Source organism: Protopterus annectens, chromosome 7.part0 (genome assembly GCF_019279795.1).
Source record: "Protopterus annectens isolate FY-2018-M chromosome 7.part0, PAN1.0, whole genome shotgun sequence".
In the NCBI taxonomy this organism is placed as follows: Eukaryota; Metazoa; Chordata; order Ceratodontiformes; family Protopteridae; genus Protopterus; species Protopterus annectens.
The window spans coordinates 187144323-187162090 of NC_056739.1; the positions used below are offsets into that span (position 1 = coordinate 187144323).

Below are 17768 nucleotides of genomic sequence, written 5' to 3' on the forward strand. Positions count from 1 at the left end.
CAGAATTTAATTCAGTGGTATTTATCACAAGGTACATGCTCTGGTGACCTTCTGGTCATATCAGTAGCCTCAGTAATCTTAATATACACTGCAAAAATACTTACAGCAATGGCACCCCCTGGCAGGACAGTGTCCATCGACATCTCTGGCTACCCATGTTTGAGAATGGATGTGAGTCGCTGGTAAATTTGGCTGAGGGAAGCGAAGGCTGAGATGAAACAGTAAATTACAGCCCTTATGTCAAGAGTGAGGGAATGGGAATTTCACTGCCTGTGCAGCCTCTAGTACAGACCAAGACACTCTGACACCTTTTAAAGAAATGGTGACAATGTCCAGTATTTAGTTGGTAGATTTGCATACCAGGCATGCCGACACTAGGCAATCCCCTCCTACAGTTTGGAATCTTGACTGGTCCCCACATTAACGATGGCTCTTGGGTTCATCCATAGCTCTTAACCAAATGTCTTGCTCCACAGGCTCTAAATAATACACAAGGTACATTATCCCAAAGAGTCAGACCCAGGACTATCCAGAAAGAAGAGAGAGATTAAGAGCTACATGGACAAAAAAAAGGAAGCAGCTGGAAGCTAAGTGGGGGTTGGATTGCAAAAAGGATGGGGGTGGGGGGTATAATCAATAGCTATGGCAACTACAGGCACAAAGATATAAGCTGTAACAGAGACAGGAAGAATGGTAGCCTTGTAGAAGGGATGGATGTTGCAGACTAGAGCGCATCTTGACTATAGCAAAATTAACTTGAGAAGGCACAGACTACTCTTCCCCCATCTACCAAACATCAAATCACACATTTTTTTGGAATGGGACACCATTCCATGCATGGGAAATGCAAGACACAGGAATTTGATCAGACTGGCAGACATCTACTTGCAGAGAGCTCTCATTCATTAGTGATTCCAATGAGGAACACCAACGGATTAATCTAATGTAATGCACCAAATCATTTACTGTGAAGCACAAGAAAAACTAATGGGAATAGCTGCTGCTTGGACTGTTTAACGTTATTAAAATGGTGAGCTCTGTTAAAACAACATTACTGAATGCATTGTTATTCACAACTTTGTGCTGCTCCCTTCTCAGAACAAAGTTTATCTTCATTCAAATGCTGACAAGGGCTTAAGCTTTTGCAGCAGGTGTTTGAAATGAGGAACTGCAAACATTTTCTAAGAGAAGTCTGAGCTTGGCTGCTACTTTCAAACCTCACTGCAAGTCAGAAAAGTGGCTTATTTTGCTGATTTAATGCAGTGAGCTTTAATCTTTCACTACACATAAGCAGTCTCAATATTAGCACTGTATGAAATATAATAAAAAGTTTTTAAAATATGTGGAGCAGAGTGAACAAGATATCAGCTGCAGTTAGACCTTCTGGACAGAAATGGCATGGACTTTGAAAACAAATTCTGCCATCCCATCTGTTAATGCTACTAGAAGTCTCCCAGTTATTTTCCCTAAATTGAATCCCAAAGTAGTAACTGATTTTCTGCCTATTCACTGTGGACTTTGGGGGGGGAGGAGTTATGTACTCACCATAACGTGGCATCTGAGTAGCTAGACCATTTGTCAGCAACCTGAGGGTTCCGGATCCGGGCCGGCAGCTTACTAAGCTAAAGATCTGAGCTCCAAGCTCCTCCTCCTTAACCATACTACACTGCAACTTCCTTCCAATCCTCAGATCGAGTTTGCCACCCACTGAGTGACACACAACAACCTAAGATACCAAAAACCTGACAACACCACATACACCAGGCTCGTCAGACTCAGGACATAGAGCAAAAAAGCAGAAATAAGTCAAGGTCAGGGTGAAGGAGGGAGGGAAGGCTGGTGACAAATGAAGTCTTAACTACTCAGATGGAACATTATGGTGAGTACATAACTTCATTATCTGAAGTAGCTAACTTCATTTGATCATCAACCTGTGGGACAGAGTCCCCAGCTACCCATAATCTTGGGAGGCCCTTAAGGAAGGATAGTCCGCACCACTGCAGAGCCAAAAGAAGCCCTTCCCTCTAGGACAGCTTATAATAAGTAATAAAAGTGTGAGAGGAAGCCCAGGTAGCTGCTGAACAAATGTCATCCAGGGAAACTCTAGACCAGAATGCAGCAGAAACGGTTAGAATGAGCATGAACCCCTTCTGGTTCTGGTAATCCAAGTTCTTTATATGCTTGTAAAGTACAAAGCAAAATCAATTTAGCGAGAGTTACCTTCAAAACCGGTTTCCCTAAAAAGGGTTTAGGCCAAGGAAACAAAAAGCTGATCAGATTTACGGAAAGGTTTGGACCTATGCAAGTAAAATCGTAACTGCCTGTGAACATCCAGCAAATCAAGTCTGTATTCCCCTTTATTTTGAAAATTAGAGAAAAATACAGGCAGATTAATAAACTGATTAATGTTAGACTCTGAAGCAACTTTAGGAAGAAGAGACTGGTTAGTCCTGAGAGACACCCTATCCTTATGAAGAAATAGGTATGAGGGTTTCATGCACAAGGCTTGAAGCTCCAACACTCTTCTGGCTGAAGTGATAGCTACCACGAAGGCCGTCTTCCATGACAAGAATTTCAAGTCAACTGATGCTGCAGGTTTGAAAGGAGGTGCAACTAAGGCCTGAAGAACCAAGGTCAAATCCCACAGAGGAGAAGGGTGTTTTATAGGTGGTCTCAGTAGAAATGTGCCTTTGATAAAGGTCTTGCAAATTCTGGCAGCAGCTAGAGAATCTGAATTCTCTCCCACATGAAAATGGGATATAGCCGCCAGCTGGACTTTCACTGTGGAAGAGCTGGCCCCTTGCTGGAAGATATGAGATATAAAGTGCAACACCACTGGAACTGGAGCAATAAAAGGATCCAAATTCCTCTGAAAAGCCCAAATAGAAAAACATTTCCATTTACTACTGTACACTTTCCTAGTAGAGGACTTGTGTGCCACTACCAGAATGGACTTAACTGGAGAAGAAATACCGGGAGTCCTGGCAACTAATGGACTGGAGCAACCAAGCGGTAAGCTTGAGGCTGTCCAGATTCGGACTAGGAATTCCCGAGGGATGAAGAATGAGATCTAGAATGGGATCCAATATCCAGGCCTGAGCTAGAAGAGGAGACCGTAGGTAAGGGAACCAAACTTGACGAGGCCAGAATGGGGCTATGAGGATAACCCTGCTCCCCAACTAACGAGTTTTCTGTAAGATTTTTGTCATGAGAGGAAGCGGGGGATACGCATAAAGAACAGGTGGATAAGCATGGACAAGAGCAGCTCTGGGGACTCCCCCCCCCCGTCGGGGCAATCAGAGCAAAAAACTCACTGCACTTCACGCTGTACGGCGATGCGAAGAGATCACAGCAAGGCTGACCCCCACTTGAGGAAGATATGTTCTGCTACATAAAGGTTCAGAGACCACTCGTAAGGCGAAAGGATAGTCCTGCTCAATTTGTCTGCCAAAATGTTGGAATGACCCGGGATGTGCGTTGCTGTCAGAAAACGGTTGGTGGACATAGTCCATTCCCACACTCTCATGGCCACTCGACAAAGATGACAGGACCTGGTTCCCCCGTTTATGTACTAGACCACTGACATTGACTGGATCGCAATACTTCCCAAAGGAAGAGAGGTATGAAGGGCCTGCAACGCTAAAAGGACTGCTCTCATCTCTAACACTGATATGCAGAACGGTCTCACTTGGGGTCTACGTGCCTTGGACAGTCCTGCCTGAGCAATGCCCCCCCCCCCCAACCATAAGCGGGAGGCGTCCGTGGTTACAATGGCTTGGGGTGGAGGCATAACAGAGGGGCGTCTTTCGTGCAGATCCTGGGATTGAAGCCACCACGAGAGAAGCTTTGCACACTTTGCTTAGAGGGATCGGAAAGTCTAGAGACTGGATATAGTGGAGACCACTGAACTTGTAACGCCCACTGTAACACTCATATGCAGGCGTGTACAAGGAATCAGATTTATAGCTGCTGCCATGGACCCTACGGCTCTCAGGACCAACTCTGCTAGGGGTGCAACAGTTTGAAGCGCCGTCAAGATATGAAGGGCCAGGCTCCAAAGTCTGTCTGGGGTCAAAAATATCCTAGCCTGAAGAATCTATTCTTGCCTCTATGAAGTCCAGAATCTGAACAGGTTGAAGAGAAGACTTCTTGAGGTTTATTGTAATATCCAGCTGATTAGACAACTGAAGAAAGAAATTTCTGGCTAGCACAAGTTGATGCCTGGTGTGGGCGTTGAGGAGCCAGTCGTCCAGGTACGTGAAGACCTGAATGCCCTGAAGCCTCAGGTGGGCCACTACAACTGCCATAACCTTGTTAAACACCCTGGGGGCTGTGGTGAGACAGAAGGGTAGAACCCTGAAGTGATAGTGACTGGCTCCTAGCCGAAAGCAGAGGAACCTCCTGGATCGCCTTGTCCATCAGGATATGGTAGTATGCATCCTTGAGGTCTACAGAGCACATCCAGTCTTCCTCCTGCAAGAATGGCAGGATGGATTGTAATGTGACCATCCAGAACTTCTCCTTGGCAACGGACAGGTTCATTGTGGATAGGTCGAGGATCAGCCTCAAGTCCCCCATCTTTTTTAGCACCAAAAAGAACCTGGAATAGATGCCTGATCCAGAATGGTCTGGGGGCACTGGCTGGATTGCTCTTTTGTTTAGCAGCTTTTCTGTTTCCAAAGCTGCCGCCTCTCTTTGAGCAGATGGGACGTCCAGGAGGCGCCTTGTGGACAGGGGACTGTTTATGAAGGGAATAGAATAGCCACTGGATATTCAAAGCACCCAACGATCTGATGTTATAGACTCCCACTGGGCTAGGTGCCTTGAAAAACGCCCCCCCCCCCCCGAATGCCTCCAGAGAGGAAAAGTCGGGCAACCCCCTCAGGGCTGCTGCATGGGACGGTCAGAAAAAGGTTCCTGTGACCCGAACTTCTTCTGTTCCCCTCTGCCTCTGGGCCAGCAATCCATCTTGTCCCCCGCTGCGTCTAGGGGAGGAGTCCGGAACGTTCCAGGACTGCTGAGACTTCCAGAACCACAGCTTCTTCTGCCCTCACTGGTTCCTGGAGAAGGGCCTTTGAGGATTGGAGAAGCAGATCCTGACGTTTTCTCGTCCTCCTCGCTCTGGACTAGTGTATCCCGGTTGGCCTTCCTGAACAGGGTTAAATCATCAAAAGGGGCATTCGCGAAGGGCACCTTGAAATGTTCTGAATAATTGCAAAGCCAGAGCCAGGCATGGCGCCTCATGGCAATACCGGACCCAGCCACCCTAGCGGCTCCCTCTGTGATATGAGAGTAAATGCATGGATGTATTTGAAAGACTTGAGTGGCCATACCAGCTGAGAATGTCCATTTATCCTCTGCTGAAATGGACTCCGGGGGGGGGGGGGGGGGGGACGACTGCGTACTCTTTCACAAGGTTGGGCTGAAGTCTAACTACTTGGGCCAAGTAATTCAGTGCCCTTATAGCAAAGGTGGAGAATTTCCATGTCTCCGAAAGAGATGTCTTCGGGGGGCGATCTGGGGGAACCTTCCCCTGATTCCAAGTCGGTATCCTCAGTAAGGGAACTCAGAGTCCATGTGCCTCCTCCTGTAGTGGCATTTGCGAGGTGCTTCCTCGGGGGGGGGGGGGGGGGGGCTCTCCAGGGATGGCACACAAACAGTCGCATATTCCTCAAGGGGAACAGTCTGGGGTGTATAGGACACAAGCTGTCCCTGGGGGGACTGGATGATGGAAGAAACTCAGCTGCAAGGGAGCAGGGGCGGACTCCGAGGAAAGAGTAAGGAGTCTTGATCCTCCAGAGAGTACCCCCTCCACAACAAACGCCGAAGGGGAGTCGGCTTCCCTGAAACTACTGGGGCAGGAAGTCGTGCCCCTCGGATCCGATGAGGGGATCGGAGCAGAGGGCGGAACAGTCAGACCCAGAGGGATAGTATGCCCTGACCACAACGGGACCAATGACACTCATCACCTCGGGATCAGACAGACTCGAGGGCATGGCTGACGTAGAGGTTGGAGGAACCATCAGCGCAGACTCCGGGGCTCCTCAGATCCAGGGACTCCGAAACCAGAGGGTGAACCAGAGAAGGACCTATCGGGGCAAATAAAGCCAAACTCCCCGCTCTGGCTGGAGGGGGGGCCAGGAACACTCCCATCTGCAATTGAGTTTGCAGGAACCTTATCATCCGGTCCATGTCAGCTTCAGAGAGGCTCCTTGTGCATCTTGAGGATGCCACCGACACCGGCCAGGAGGACCGATGCGAGGACGACCTTGAAGTGGGCTGAGCCTACTCCTCTAGCTCTGGGGAGAATAGTGGAGAACTGAGCCGAGGGGAAGACGCCCTAGCAACTTTCTCCAGAGTAGAGATCACTTTAGCGGGGGGCGACGGATCACAGTCCGCTTGTCTCTTGCGACCCCTTCTCCCTGTCTCCATCTCTCTCTTTTTCCTTGCGTTTCTCCTTCCTGGCCTCTCTCTCATCCTGTTTGGAAGTGGGAGTCCCGGTCAGGGGAGGAGGGTTGGAAGCCTGAACAGCCACAGCCGTGGCTGAAGATGAAGCAGAAGAGGTGGCCGATTCTGCTGGTAGAAGACCAGCCAGAATCAGCTTGGTTCTGTGATCCGGCAGGGTCTAGGAGTTGAATGCTGCACATATCTTGCAGCCCAAGGTGATATGTGGAACGCCTAAACAATGCATAGAGTGTGACCACAGGCCGGCAACAACTTATGGCCACAATGTGCACTTAAAGAACGTTTTTTGCGACTCTGACATCCTATACTAAAACAAGGCTATCTAGCCAAGCACGCACACACACGCCAAGGGGAGGCCTACACTGGGTGAAAAGTTTTAAAACTTTCCTTTTCAACTTTTTTTTTTTTTTTTTTTTTTTTAAATGAAAATCCGTGGTTAAAGAGGGAAAAAAGATTAATTACACACACAGAAAGTTTAACAAACCCGCTTTACCTGCCTGGAGCTCAAAAATCCAGTCTTGGTGAAGCTGCGGCAAACGAGATCTGGGGATTGGAAGGAGGTTGCAGTGTAGTATGGGTAAGGGAGAGGAGCTTGGAGCTCGGATCTTCAGCTTGATAAGCTGCCGTCTCGGATCCGTATCAGATCTGGAACCAACAGGTTGAAGTTAACTACTTCAGATATTCTTTCCCTCAACAGCCAAGGAACAGAGTTGCATTAACCTGCACGTGACAGATCAATGAAACTGAAATCAAGGTCTTGGATACTCCAAATGTTTTGATTAGGTATCAGAGAACATATCACCACCGGAACTGGTCTTAGCATGAATGGTTAAGTAATGTAGAGGTCAACTATTAAACAAAGCAAAATTGATAATCTCTGCCTCACAAAATTCACTCCTGCATTTGACAAACTGCAAATCTAAACATGCTCATGTTTTTTACTGAAAGGTATGTCACCATTTATAGTGGCTTTACTACTACGCATAACACAGTTTATCAACTGGCCAAACTCCATACACATTCCACTTTTCAGTGGCAACCTAGGAGCACATCAGATTAAACTACTTAGTCATATAATTAGGCAAATGGAGACTTTATGACAGCAATCCAACCCATGCACTACAGAGAACATAACTGCAGCTCACTTAAATCTTTTGCACTATGCTGTCAGCCAAAATGGATTATCAAGTCTGTGTTAAACTGCGAGATAGAAAATTAAGCACATTGTGCGGGCCACAACAGCACTATTAAGCTCTTACATGAGTCATGGTACAGAGAATTAAGAAACCCCTAGCATACTTTTCAGTTTTTGAGTAGTGCAGTGGCATTGTTCTTTTCTAAGAAACTGACTAACTTAAGAGAACTGTTACATCCCAAACTTGTCCTCTTCCCAGACTGTACCTCATGCCTACAGAGCAATCTTTACAATGCCAAAAGTCAAAGTATGACATGGATGATTTCCACCCATGTTAATTCTAAGCTATTCTACTTTCTTCAGTTCACAAGCTGGATTTCAATAAAACCTCAAAATCACACATTACCTACCACACTGCAAATTTTTAACACAGGAAATTACCATATAGGAAAGCATTTTGTAGCCCTACTTCCATAGCCATCACACACCTTCCAAGCCCTCTGGGTACACCAGTTTATCTGCACTGACAGAGCAACTTATGGCTTAAACAAGTGCCAATGCCACTAGTAGACTGAATGAGGGATGTGTTCCTACAGCCAACAGATCTCTAGCTTTACCAAATATATAATTTAAGCATTATTTCATAACCATAAAGAATTTCTATAGTATGTTCAAATACGTCAGAATACAAAACAGTGGTAATGCAACGCTTTTGACACTCTGCTCAAATTTTGAGACTGAAGCAACTCTAAATTTAAACAACCTAAAGGTAGGCTTAACAGCTTCAATTTTTGGGGCAGACAGTAATGCAGAAAAAAAAAAAGTGTTCAGTGAAAAATTGCATCGGCATGTTTACACCCACACTCAAGTCATTCGGCGGTACAAAAAAAAAAAAAAAAGACTGACATTAATGCTGTTTAACACATCACAATATAGAAAATGCTTTTTTTGATTCTCTGAAAAGACTGTCGCACAAGGGTTAAAGGAAAGCAAAATAACTGAAAAGTACTGCTGGACAGAGTCACGTACTGGTGGAGATTTGCCAAAGTTACATGCTTCAAGGAAAACAACCAACCAGTGCCAGGTCAACAAAGTATTCACCTCTGCAGTAGTCTTGTAAAATATGGGTTTCATTAATTTCCTGTGTACTAGGAGCCTCTGTTACTTCGTGTAGACAGTACGCAGACTATACAACTTAGAAAGACTGGTTAGAACTCTTGTGCTAGTATGGTTTATATATGCAATGTTATAACAGGTGAATAATACTGCTAACACTGACGCACTTTTCCAAGCAGATACACATTTACAATTTAACCTTACTTCTGGAACACTCAAAAAGGAGGTGTGAGGTGAAGATGCAATGCAGGACCAACATTGCAGGAGACCAAAAGGAAAATAAAACAAAATCCAAGCATGTGTTAAAGTAAATGAGGAAAATTATGCCATCTGTGACAAATTACCAGAGCCTTGTATTAAAATCGGAAATACAAATTAGAATATGGATACAAGTCTACAGCAGCAGCTTGTAATGTACACCAGCGAACTAGGGCTCAGTAACTGACTGGTCAGCAAAAACCTCAGTCTTTCATGATAGTGTTCTTCCAAGAAAAAGTAAAGCGTATGCAGCAAGCCTGCCTTCCAAACGAAAGTCATATAAAACTGCACTGCTGAACACATCTGTGCCATGGTGCCTACTAAGGAACAATCTCCAACCACCTACTGGCTTATGTCAGCTGTAGAACTAGCAGAGCCTCACAGCCCTGATGGCATGCATAGCGGGAAATGGGGACTATAATAAGCAGTCGGGGAGGGGAATTCAGCCCTCAAAGCAGCATCAGCAGCAGATGGAACTAATGCATTTCCAAGGCACTACTGTAAAGTAAAAAAAAATGCATTCATTCTCTGAATACCTCCTTCATTGGGTGGAGGATTTCATAAGAGGCTGGAGCCTATCCTGGCCTACAGTGGGTTTGAAGTATTAGACGCCTGCCCTGACCAGGTTGCCAACCCATTATAGGAAACGCATACTGCTCTTACACCTATATGCAATTCTGCAGAATGCCAATTCACCTATAGCATATCTTTGGAAAAAAGTCACAGGGATGATGTACAGATTGAACACAAAGCACATAAGTGAACACATTATACACACACACACAAACAAAAATCTGGAAAAATAAGTCACAAAAACGGCTACATCATTTTATTGACAAAACTGTTAAAACAAGTTTACTCCACTTTAAATCACTTTCATTTCCCCAATATGGGAACACAAGGCAAACAGGTGTCATAATACTGATGGAAATTGTTTTGCAACTATGACACTTGCTTTTTTGCATTCTATAAGAATACACTGGAAGTTAACTACATTTTTTTATTTTTTTGGGATGGGGAAACTAAATCCCTACGGTTAGACAGCAGGGCACCAACTTGTTGGACTAGTCCTGAAAAGATCACTGCTTTCAATATAAACACACACTACAGCAGAACAGGACTGTGCGACAAAAACAACAGGGTACTTTTCCAAGGAAAAGTACTTCCCATCACAAGAAAACTCTTTCAAATAATGCAATACTGAAGGCACTCTGACTTAGCTGCAACCAGATGGGCAACAGTGATATGTAGATCATGGTTGCATTACAGGCTGAAAATGTTACTTCAATTTCAAAATACATACCCTATATAAACCGAAGATTTCTGACTAATAAACCTTAAACAGATGTCAGATGAGTCTGGCACCATAATCATGCTGCAGTATTAAACCTACAACACAGCAGTATGTGAAAAGATCCTTACCAGTGTGTATGGGAAAAATATGTTGCTTGTTTACAAGTCCTTAATTTCTTGAAGTAAAGGTCTAAAACCATTATCTCATAACTGCACTACATTTCTTTCTGTCCCATGTTTGTACAGAACAATGGTGCAGATGCCAAGATGCAAAAGAACCAGCACAGTTTTGGTTAAACTACCTTTGCTCAATTTCTCTTACTGTATACATGGGAACCCATCCACACAGCTGGCAAAATGAAGGAAAATTAAACACCCTAATAAATGTCTGTTACCTAACAGCAAATCACAAAAACTTGCCAAGAGTCTTAACACAATCTCTTCCCGAAAAGGTTGCTCCTTATAAAACACGCATGGATGGGATGGTGCGAAACCAGGTAAGCAAGTGAAAAGGTTCTTCACATCAAACCTAGCCACTTTCAACATGGACTCTGTAAAGGAGTGTCAAACTAGGACAGATAATTGTCACTTTAAAACCTTCCCCTGCTGACAGTTCAAATTTTTACTGGGTTTAGGAAACGAGTGTGAATGGAGCTGAAGTTACAGATCCAGGTTAGAAGTCTCTGCATTCTTGTTATCTCATTACAGGGCACCTTATGTTGCTTTCATCTTCCTACCAGTCCTGGTTTTGCACCAGACTGAAGTCCGTTTAGAATGGTTCACAATTCCACTTGCTCATAACAGACTCACATTTCATTTTTTGGCACTCCTGCCTACCGACTTTATGTGGTAGAAGAAAAACGTTTGTGGTGAAGATGGCACACAATTTCTAAGCATCCTAGTACATTTACTCTGAATTTCCTTTTATGTCCAGCTCAGCAACAGACCTTTCTTTAACGATGTCTCATCAAAAGGCAGCACAATGTTTTGGACAAGCTCACCAAGAACTATGCTCTGCAGCAAGTGCTTCACGGACTCAAAACATGGGACAAACCATGGACAGGGCTTGCATAATGACTGAAATGTTCCACTGCATTCTATGTTGCTTAAATACCAACAGTCTGAAGAATCCTCCTCTCACTTTCATTGAGGTGACCTGAAAACGCAGCATAGCAAGGCTGTTGTGCAAGCTGACGAAGAAAGTCCGACAGATAAGCCTGAAAGTAAAGCATAATATTAGTTAAGTACAATACAGACCCACAGCCTCCTTAAAGACATACAACAGCCAATCTCTTTAATGACTAGTCTTGATGCAAGTCCATATCACCTGTTTATACTGCTGGCAACCATGATTTAGAAATGACGAGGGTAGAAAAGTCAGTGCAGGAAGAACAGATCCAATGTCTACCACACTACTCTCTTTTAGCTGAGAGTGAGATAGAATGATGCAACAGCTAGTGAACTCCTGGGATTATGCATACAATACTGAAAAAATACTGACAAATTAAAGCATATGCAAAATACTGCACAATACCCAAAGCCTACACCATAGCCTAGAAAATACATATTATGCATTGCCAAATTTGAACCGAAAAGTTGACATGCAAAACACATACACCTGCTCCTTTCTTGAAATGTCTGCAGCCTAAAGCTGAGAGACAAACATAAGACATAGGTGCATTTCTTAAAGGCAATGACATATGGTATTAGTAACATGGCCAAAACAAAAAAGAAAATATAAATATTTCTATTCTGCTCCATCAAAAGAACATACTGCAAGCAAAAATCAGGTTCAGCTTTAACAAGGTACTGTTAAAAACAGTAAACTTATTTAAATTATACAAAGGTAAAAAGGCCAACAATGGTTAATGGTTATTAGTGTATGACTAAAGCTGCTATCCTAGTACACCACTATTAACTGCAGGCAGTTTTGCAAGTTGCGTCTACCAATGCCTCTACATACTCAGAAGATGCTCTGGTGAGTCGTTTAAATGTACCAGTTTTGCCTGCAACTATTACGGAGCTGTTCACTGTCACAAAACACAAGGCCCCATGGCAGAATCCACTGTTCGGAATGGAACCACCAAGGAAACACTATTTGAGGGGTTATGTCACTTGCGCTTAATGGGGTGTTGACTTGACCTCACTGATGCCCAGTGAACACCAAATCCTGAACATGTTACTGAGCAAGTACAGTGGTGACAACAACATTAACAGAAAAAGAGAACCCCCCCCCCCCCGATGGCGTCCCCACTTGGTGGGTTCTCACCCCAGGGGAGGCAAAGTAAATGGGCCAGTAGAGAGAGGACCGGATGGAAGTGGACAGCATACACTGCACTAAATATGGTTCAAATAGCAAACTCAGAAAAGCAGCAATCATAGGTTAAAAAAGGCCAGCAGCACTGCTAAGCAGATGACTCTCCAGAATTAGTGTAGTAGTACCCCAAGTAAATCCAAGTACTTGGAAAGTGTTTAATCTTGGAACTCTATCCTATCTTGAAGCTAAGGGAATAGCAACTTCCCAAGCAGCCATACAATGCTAGTCTCCTATTACATGCATAATTAAAATTCCACCAAATAAGAAAAACACCAGGAGGTGGTCACTTGTAGCAGTTGCTACAGTCTCAGTTGCTCAAAAATTATTATTTTTTTAATAGCTCTTCATATAACCACATTGCTCTTCCCAGGAAGGAATGAAATGCACAAAGCCCTATAGTTTAAATATCTACTTGTAGAAAGAGTAACTAATAAACTTGAGATACCCAGATTCTCTACGCCAAGGACAAGGCAATGATAAATACTCATAAGCATATAAAAAGTCTGTATTTCTCTTCCCTCCCTTTGCCTAGCACTCCTTGCTAAAGATCTCAATGTTCAATCTATCAGTTTTTACACAAGACATCACCCCTATACACGTGACCTACATCTGAACTGATGTCTTCTGAGCAGGATAAGCAAAGACTGGAGCTCAAACAATTTGTCCCTGGCTCTGTGGTATTGAAGAATGAAGCCTTAAGTGCAACCCGGAAAACTACACAGTTCAATTAGTGGCACTGGATCAGCCAAGCAGAGAGGAGTGACAATCACTGGCTCACTCATGATGGAAGGGTGTGTATGGGCTTCTGTCGGTGATCTGGCATTTCCCAATGATAGGGTAAGTGCTATAATCACATGGGAGTTAGCTGTTGAATTTGGCAAAGAGGAGGAGGGTTGGAGCTAAACAATGCATGTGGTGAGGCTCGCATCAAGCAGCTAAACCTACTTAGGGCATAACATCCCTGGCATAAGGGCAACATCTGATGCTGCAGGGGTTCCTTGATAAATGCTTCTACTTCCCATTCCCATCCTATGGACACCTGTGCAGATTCCAGCTTGGGGGGCCAATACCAGGAATACTTATTTAGGAACGACTGGAGTAACAAGCAATTGCTGATCAGCTGTAAAGGTACTAGAATGTGCAAAAAAATCTTAAAACTGACAAAAACATGCTTAAAAAGTTCACAAAGAAGCTGCTTTGCCTTAAATTTCTTTGCAGTAAAAGTACGCTGTTTTAACTTTTTTTCACGTTTGCAAACTGTGAGGGTATGCCTTGCACATAAATGTACTGATGTGTCAACATTTACATTGTCAGCCTTTTGCTGTTGATGTGTTTGCCACTGGCATCTGCACATTTCAATTTAAGTGAGTAGACTCATAAAATATTATCCAAGACTGGTATGTAAAAATCCAGATACAAGCTTTTTTTTTTTTTTTAATACTCTATTCTCGTGTAACCTGATGAGAGGCTGAAGAAAATGATCGATCACACAAAGCCAAAGAAAAACCTGAGAATCTGACAGTCAGACCAAAGAGAGACACAGGAAAATATCCAGAAAACATTTACCATCTGCAACAAAAAAAAGTCATTTGATGAAGTGTACAATATATCATCTAGACAATACAAGCATTATGAAAGGGCCAATGAAGATTTCTGAAAGGTTATCTGGAATCCCAGATTGGTCAGAAGAGATGAAACTCTTAAGACTTTAGACAGCTGTAGAAGGAAGTGTCATACAGTCTGCAAAGATACGTGGCTAGCCTTAAGGAAAACATCCTTAGGGAAGATGAAAACCCTGCGATTAAGGCAGAGAACTGATAGTGTCACAAAGTATAAAATTTGCCACTGGCTATGGAAATATAATGTAATGCAATAGTTAATAAGCATGTTGCCACAAGGTTGCGTAGGAAATGAAAAACAAAGTCTGAAAGGTCCAATTTAAAAAATAAATACTTCCATAAACCAATTAATGAAGGAAAGACCTTCTTTGGTACCATAAACAGACTAATAGGTCTTTGCCCTTTTGGACTAAAGGCACTGGATCTATGACTCAGGGTGCCCAAGTGCTGAGAAACGGGACAAAATTATTCTTTGGTATGGAGGGAGGAGGGAAAACTTTCTCATTAAGGAGGTTCTGGCGTGCAGTGGAAACTGGATCCCCCCAATACAGAGTCCATCATGATCTGCTGACAAAGGGGAATGTACAGAGCCAGCTGATGGACAAATTACATCATGGGGGATAGAATGCAGGTATAGTCATTCTGCAAAAGCGGATAGAATGCGGGTATTCATTCTGCAAATGCAAACTCTTCCTATTTAGGAAAGATCCTTGCTTAAGCTTCAACCCCTCCTGCAATCTCTATTAGTTCCCTGTATAGCGAGAGACTGCTTTATTCAGCTTCTGGGTTGAGAAAAGGGACGAGGAAGATTTGTAAGGAGGGGAAAAATACACCTTAGAAACTCCCTAAATTATATTCCCTCCGTCAAAAATTTGGAGGGCCTGGGAAGTAGATGACCCAATTAAACCTTGTAGAGATTTCAGACTTTACTTGTTTATGTATGTGGGAGTAGTTCCTCAAATTAGAAGCAACACAACCATCCACATTACTTAAAACATGTTTTGATACTTCAGACATATAGGAAATAATGAAATTTAGTCTCTCCCTTCAGCTAAGGGCGGCCATGGTGGTGCAGCGGTTAGCATTGCCACCTCACAGCAAGAGGTTCTCCGGTTCAATCCTCGGCTGGGGTGCCTTCTGTGTGGAGTCTGCATGCCCTCCCTGTGGTCGCGTGGGTTTCCTCCCACATCCCAAAGACATGTTGTAGGTGGCCTGGACACTAAAACTGGCCCTAGGTGTGAGTGCGTGTGTGCGGAAGGTTGGGTGCCGGGCTGGCAACTCGACACCGTAAAAATTCCACTGCCAATAATGAGCGGACAGGTGATCCGCTGTGGTGACCCCTAACTGGGAAAAAGCCGAAAGAAGAAGTAGTCTCTCCCTTCAGCTGGGAGAATAGTAGAAGACTTCTCAAACTGTCTATACAAGATAAGCACAAACTTCCACTTATGAGAAAGACCGTTAAGAATTCTGTATGCTGAAGAGGAAACAATCTGCTTAACAAAATGTTCTCTTCAGAGTCTTTAAGGGGAAGGGCTGGATGATCCCTGTTGGGTGATACCTGCTGGAATAAGTGCAGGGTCAGTCCTGGGGATTAAGAGAGAATGTTTATTAATCTGAGACATGTAGCAGATCTCCATTTCAAAGAGAACAGAAGAGTTGTTACAGACAGTAATACCTAGCTCCTCAATGGTTGACAGCATAGGAGGAAACCACGCATAAGGCATAACCAAGTTGTCACATAGATCTCGTCAATTCCAAGGAAGCAGTTTTTTTGTTCCCACAAACATTCTACATTCATCTTGGCAATACACTGAGAATGAGAATACTTCCAGGAGGACAAAATTCCCTCGGCATCAGAGTTTTTGAGAACCTGCAAGAGAAGACATCCAATCTGTACCCAATATCAGATTCCTCTAGCAATTTATCCTCACGAAAATTAATCCGGTACTGAATAATGTGTACCAGGGCCAACAATTTACTAGATATAAGAAAATCTTTTCTTACTGACAACATATCACATGAAGATTAACCTTTTGTTTTTTCTTTAAAGTTATTTTTAACGACCCACCTGAAGGTGGAAAATCTATCCCAGGAAGAGGTCTCATTCACTGGGAATATCCTACAGCATCCCCCACTGAAAAGCTCTGCCTTGTAAAGACTGTTCTACATCCAACACATGCACACTGAACAGATGGAGGACTGTGCTGACCCCCAGTTCACACCTGCTGAAAGGACTACGCCAGGGAGGTAAGGGAGTGGTCTGTGGAACAAATTCTGGCCACTACAAGTTCACCCACTATTGGCTGAGGCAAAGAGTAAGCTTGCTTAATTGTCAAGGGCTCACTGTTAATTTTTTTTTTCAAGGAGGTATGCAAGTTGGACCAGCAGGAGTGGGGTAAACATCCATGCTGTGACCAAAGAGGATGCTTTAAAGACCACTGGAAAGAGTTGGAAGGCAAGTTGTCAGTTTGCACAAGCAGCATACAAAAAACCCAAGGAATAAAATAAAAGTGACAGCAAATAATGGCAGGGATGTTGACGCAGCATGTACGCATATACTACTTCACTTGACATGTTCCACAACACAAATACAGCACTTCCCACTATAACATTTTAGTTTTAAAATACACAAACATAAGCAGTGCATTTCTACAATAAAATAAGTCCCCAACTTAGCCGAAGCTAAAAATTGCAGACCCCAACAGGAAACAGATGGAATAACAGAAATACCAGGATTCTTAAAAAGGACCAAGTCCTACATTCAATTGTAAAATAATTTATATATTTTTTACATATTTTGAGAGGAAGGGTTTACCAATAGGGATTTACTTGCCAGAAAGGAGCTGCTTCTTTACAAAGACAATTATATACTGAAGATTTTACACTCCAACTACTGATTTTGCCTCCTCAGGGCTGTTAATTCAGCAGAGTGGAAATGGGGGAGGGATCCAGGGCTTTTGGAAGCTGGCCAGTTGTACTGTGGGGGCAAGACACAACCCATGTGGCCTAAAGGTTACTGCAGCAGTGAGAATGATCATCATCATAAGCACAAAAAAGATGGCATCACTACTCAACGAATAACAGATCAGTTGCAGGGAGCAGGCATCTGGCACTTGAAGATGGACTGGTCTACAAGCTCATCATATTAAAAGTAAAGAGTTCAAGTGTTTTTGGCCATGGCCAGTGGTCTCTGCTAAGTAGGCTCTGCATGCTGTAACCCACTGAGACTTATTGCTTCAAATAGATTTTGCCTTTGTTCTGGAGACCTGGTTAAAAAAATGAGCATGTCAGGGAGATTTTTTTAAAGGACTATTTGATACAAAACAGGGAGAAAACAGCAGCGTTTTCGGCACTGGTTGTGCTGACTGCAGAAGTTAAACTTCACGGCTTATACAGTTATTTTTTTTATAAAACAAGCAATAAAAATCTACTGATCTACAACATGCACTGCATTCTATATGAGAACATGAATTCACAACTGAAACGTACTGAAGTGACGGAACAAATTGATGACTCAGCCTAACAGAAAAAAGTTAAGGGGCTGGGGGGGACCGTTCTATTAATA

General features: G+C 43.5%; 1 protein-coding gene across 1 annotated transcript in view; it reads right to left on the minus strand.

Moving 5' to 3' along the window:
* Positions 1–9788: 9788 nt before the first annotated feature.
* IPO9 (importin 9) overlaps positions 9789–17768 on the minus strand; it is a 1198493-nt gene continuing 1190513 nt past the window's right edge. Inside the window, exon 24 of the mRNA XM_044076674.1 lies at positions 9789–11484. Within this exon, the coding sequence (XP_043932609.1) occupies positions 11374–11484 (111 nt within the window). The 3' untranslated portion in view covers positions 9789–11373. The remainder of the gene's footprint in view (positions 11485–17768) is intronic.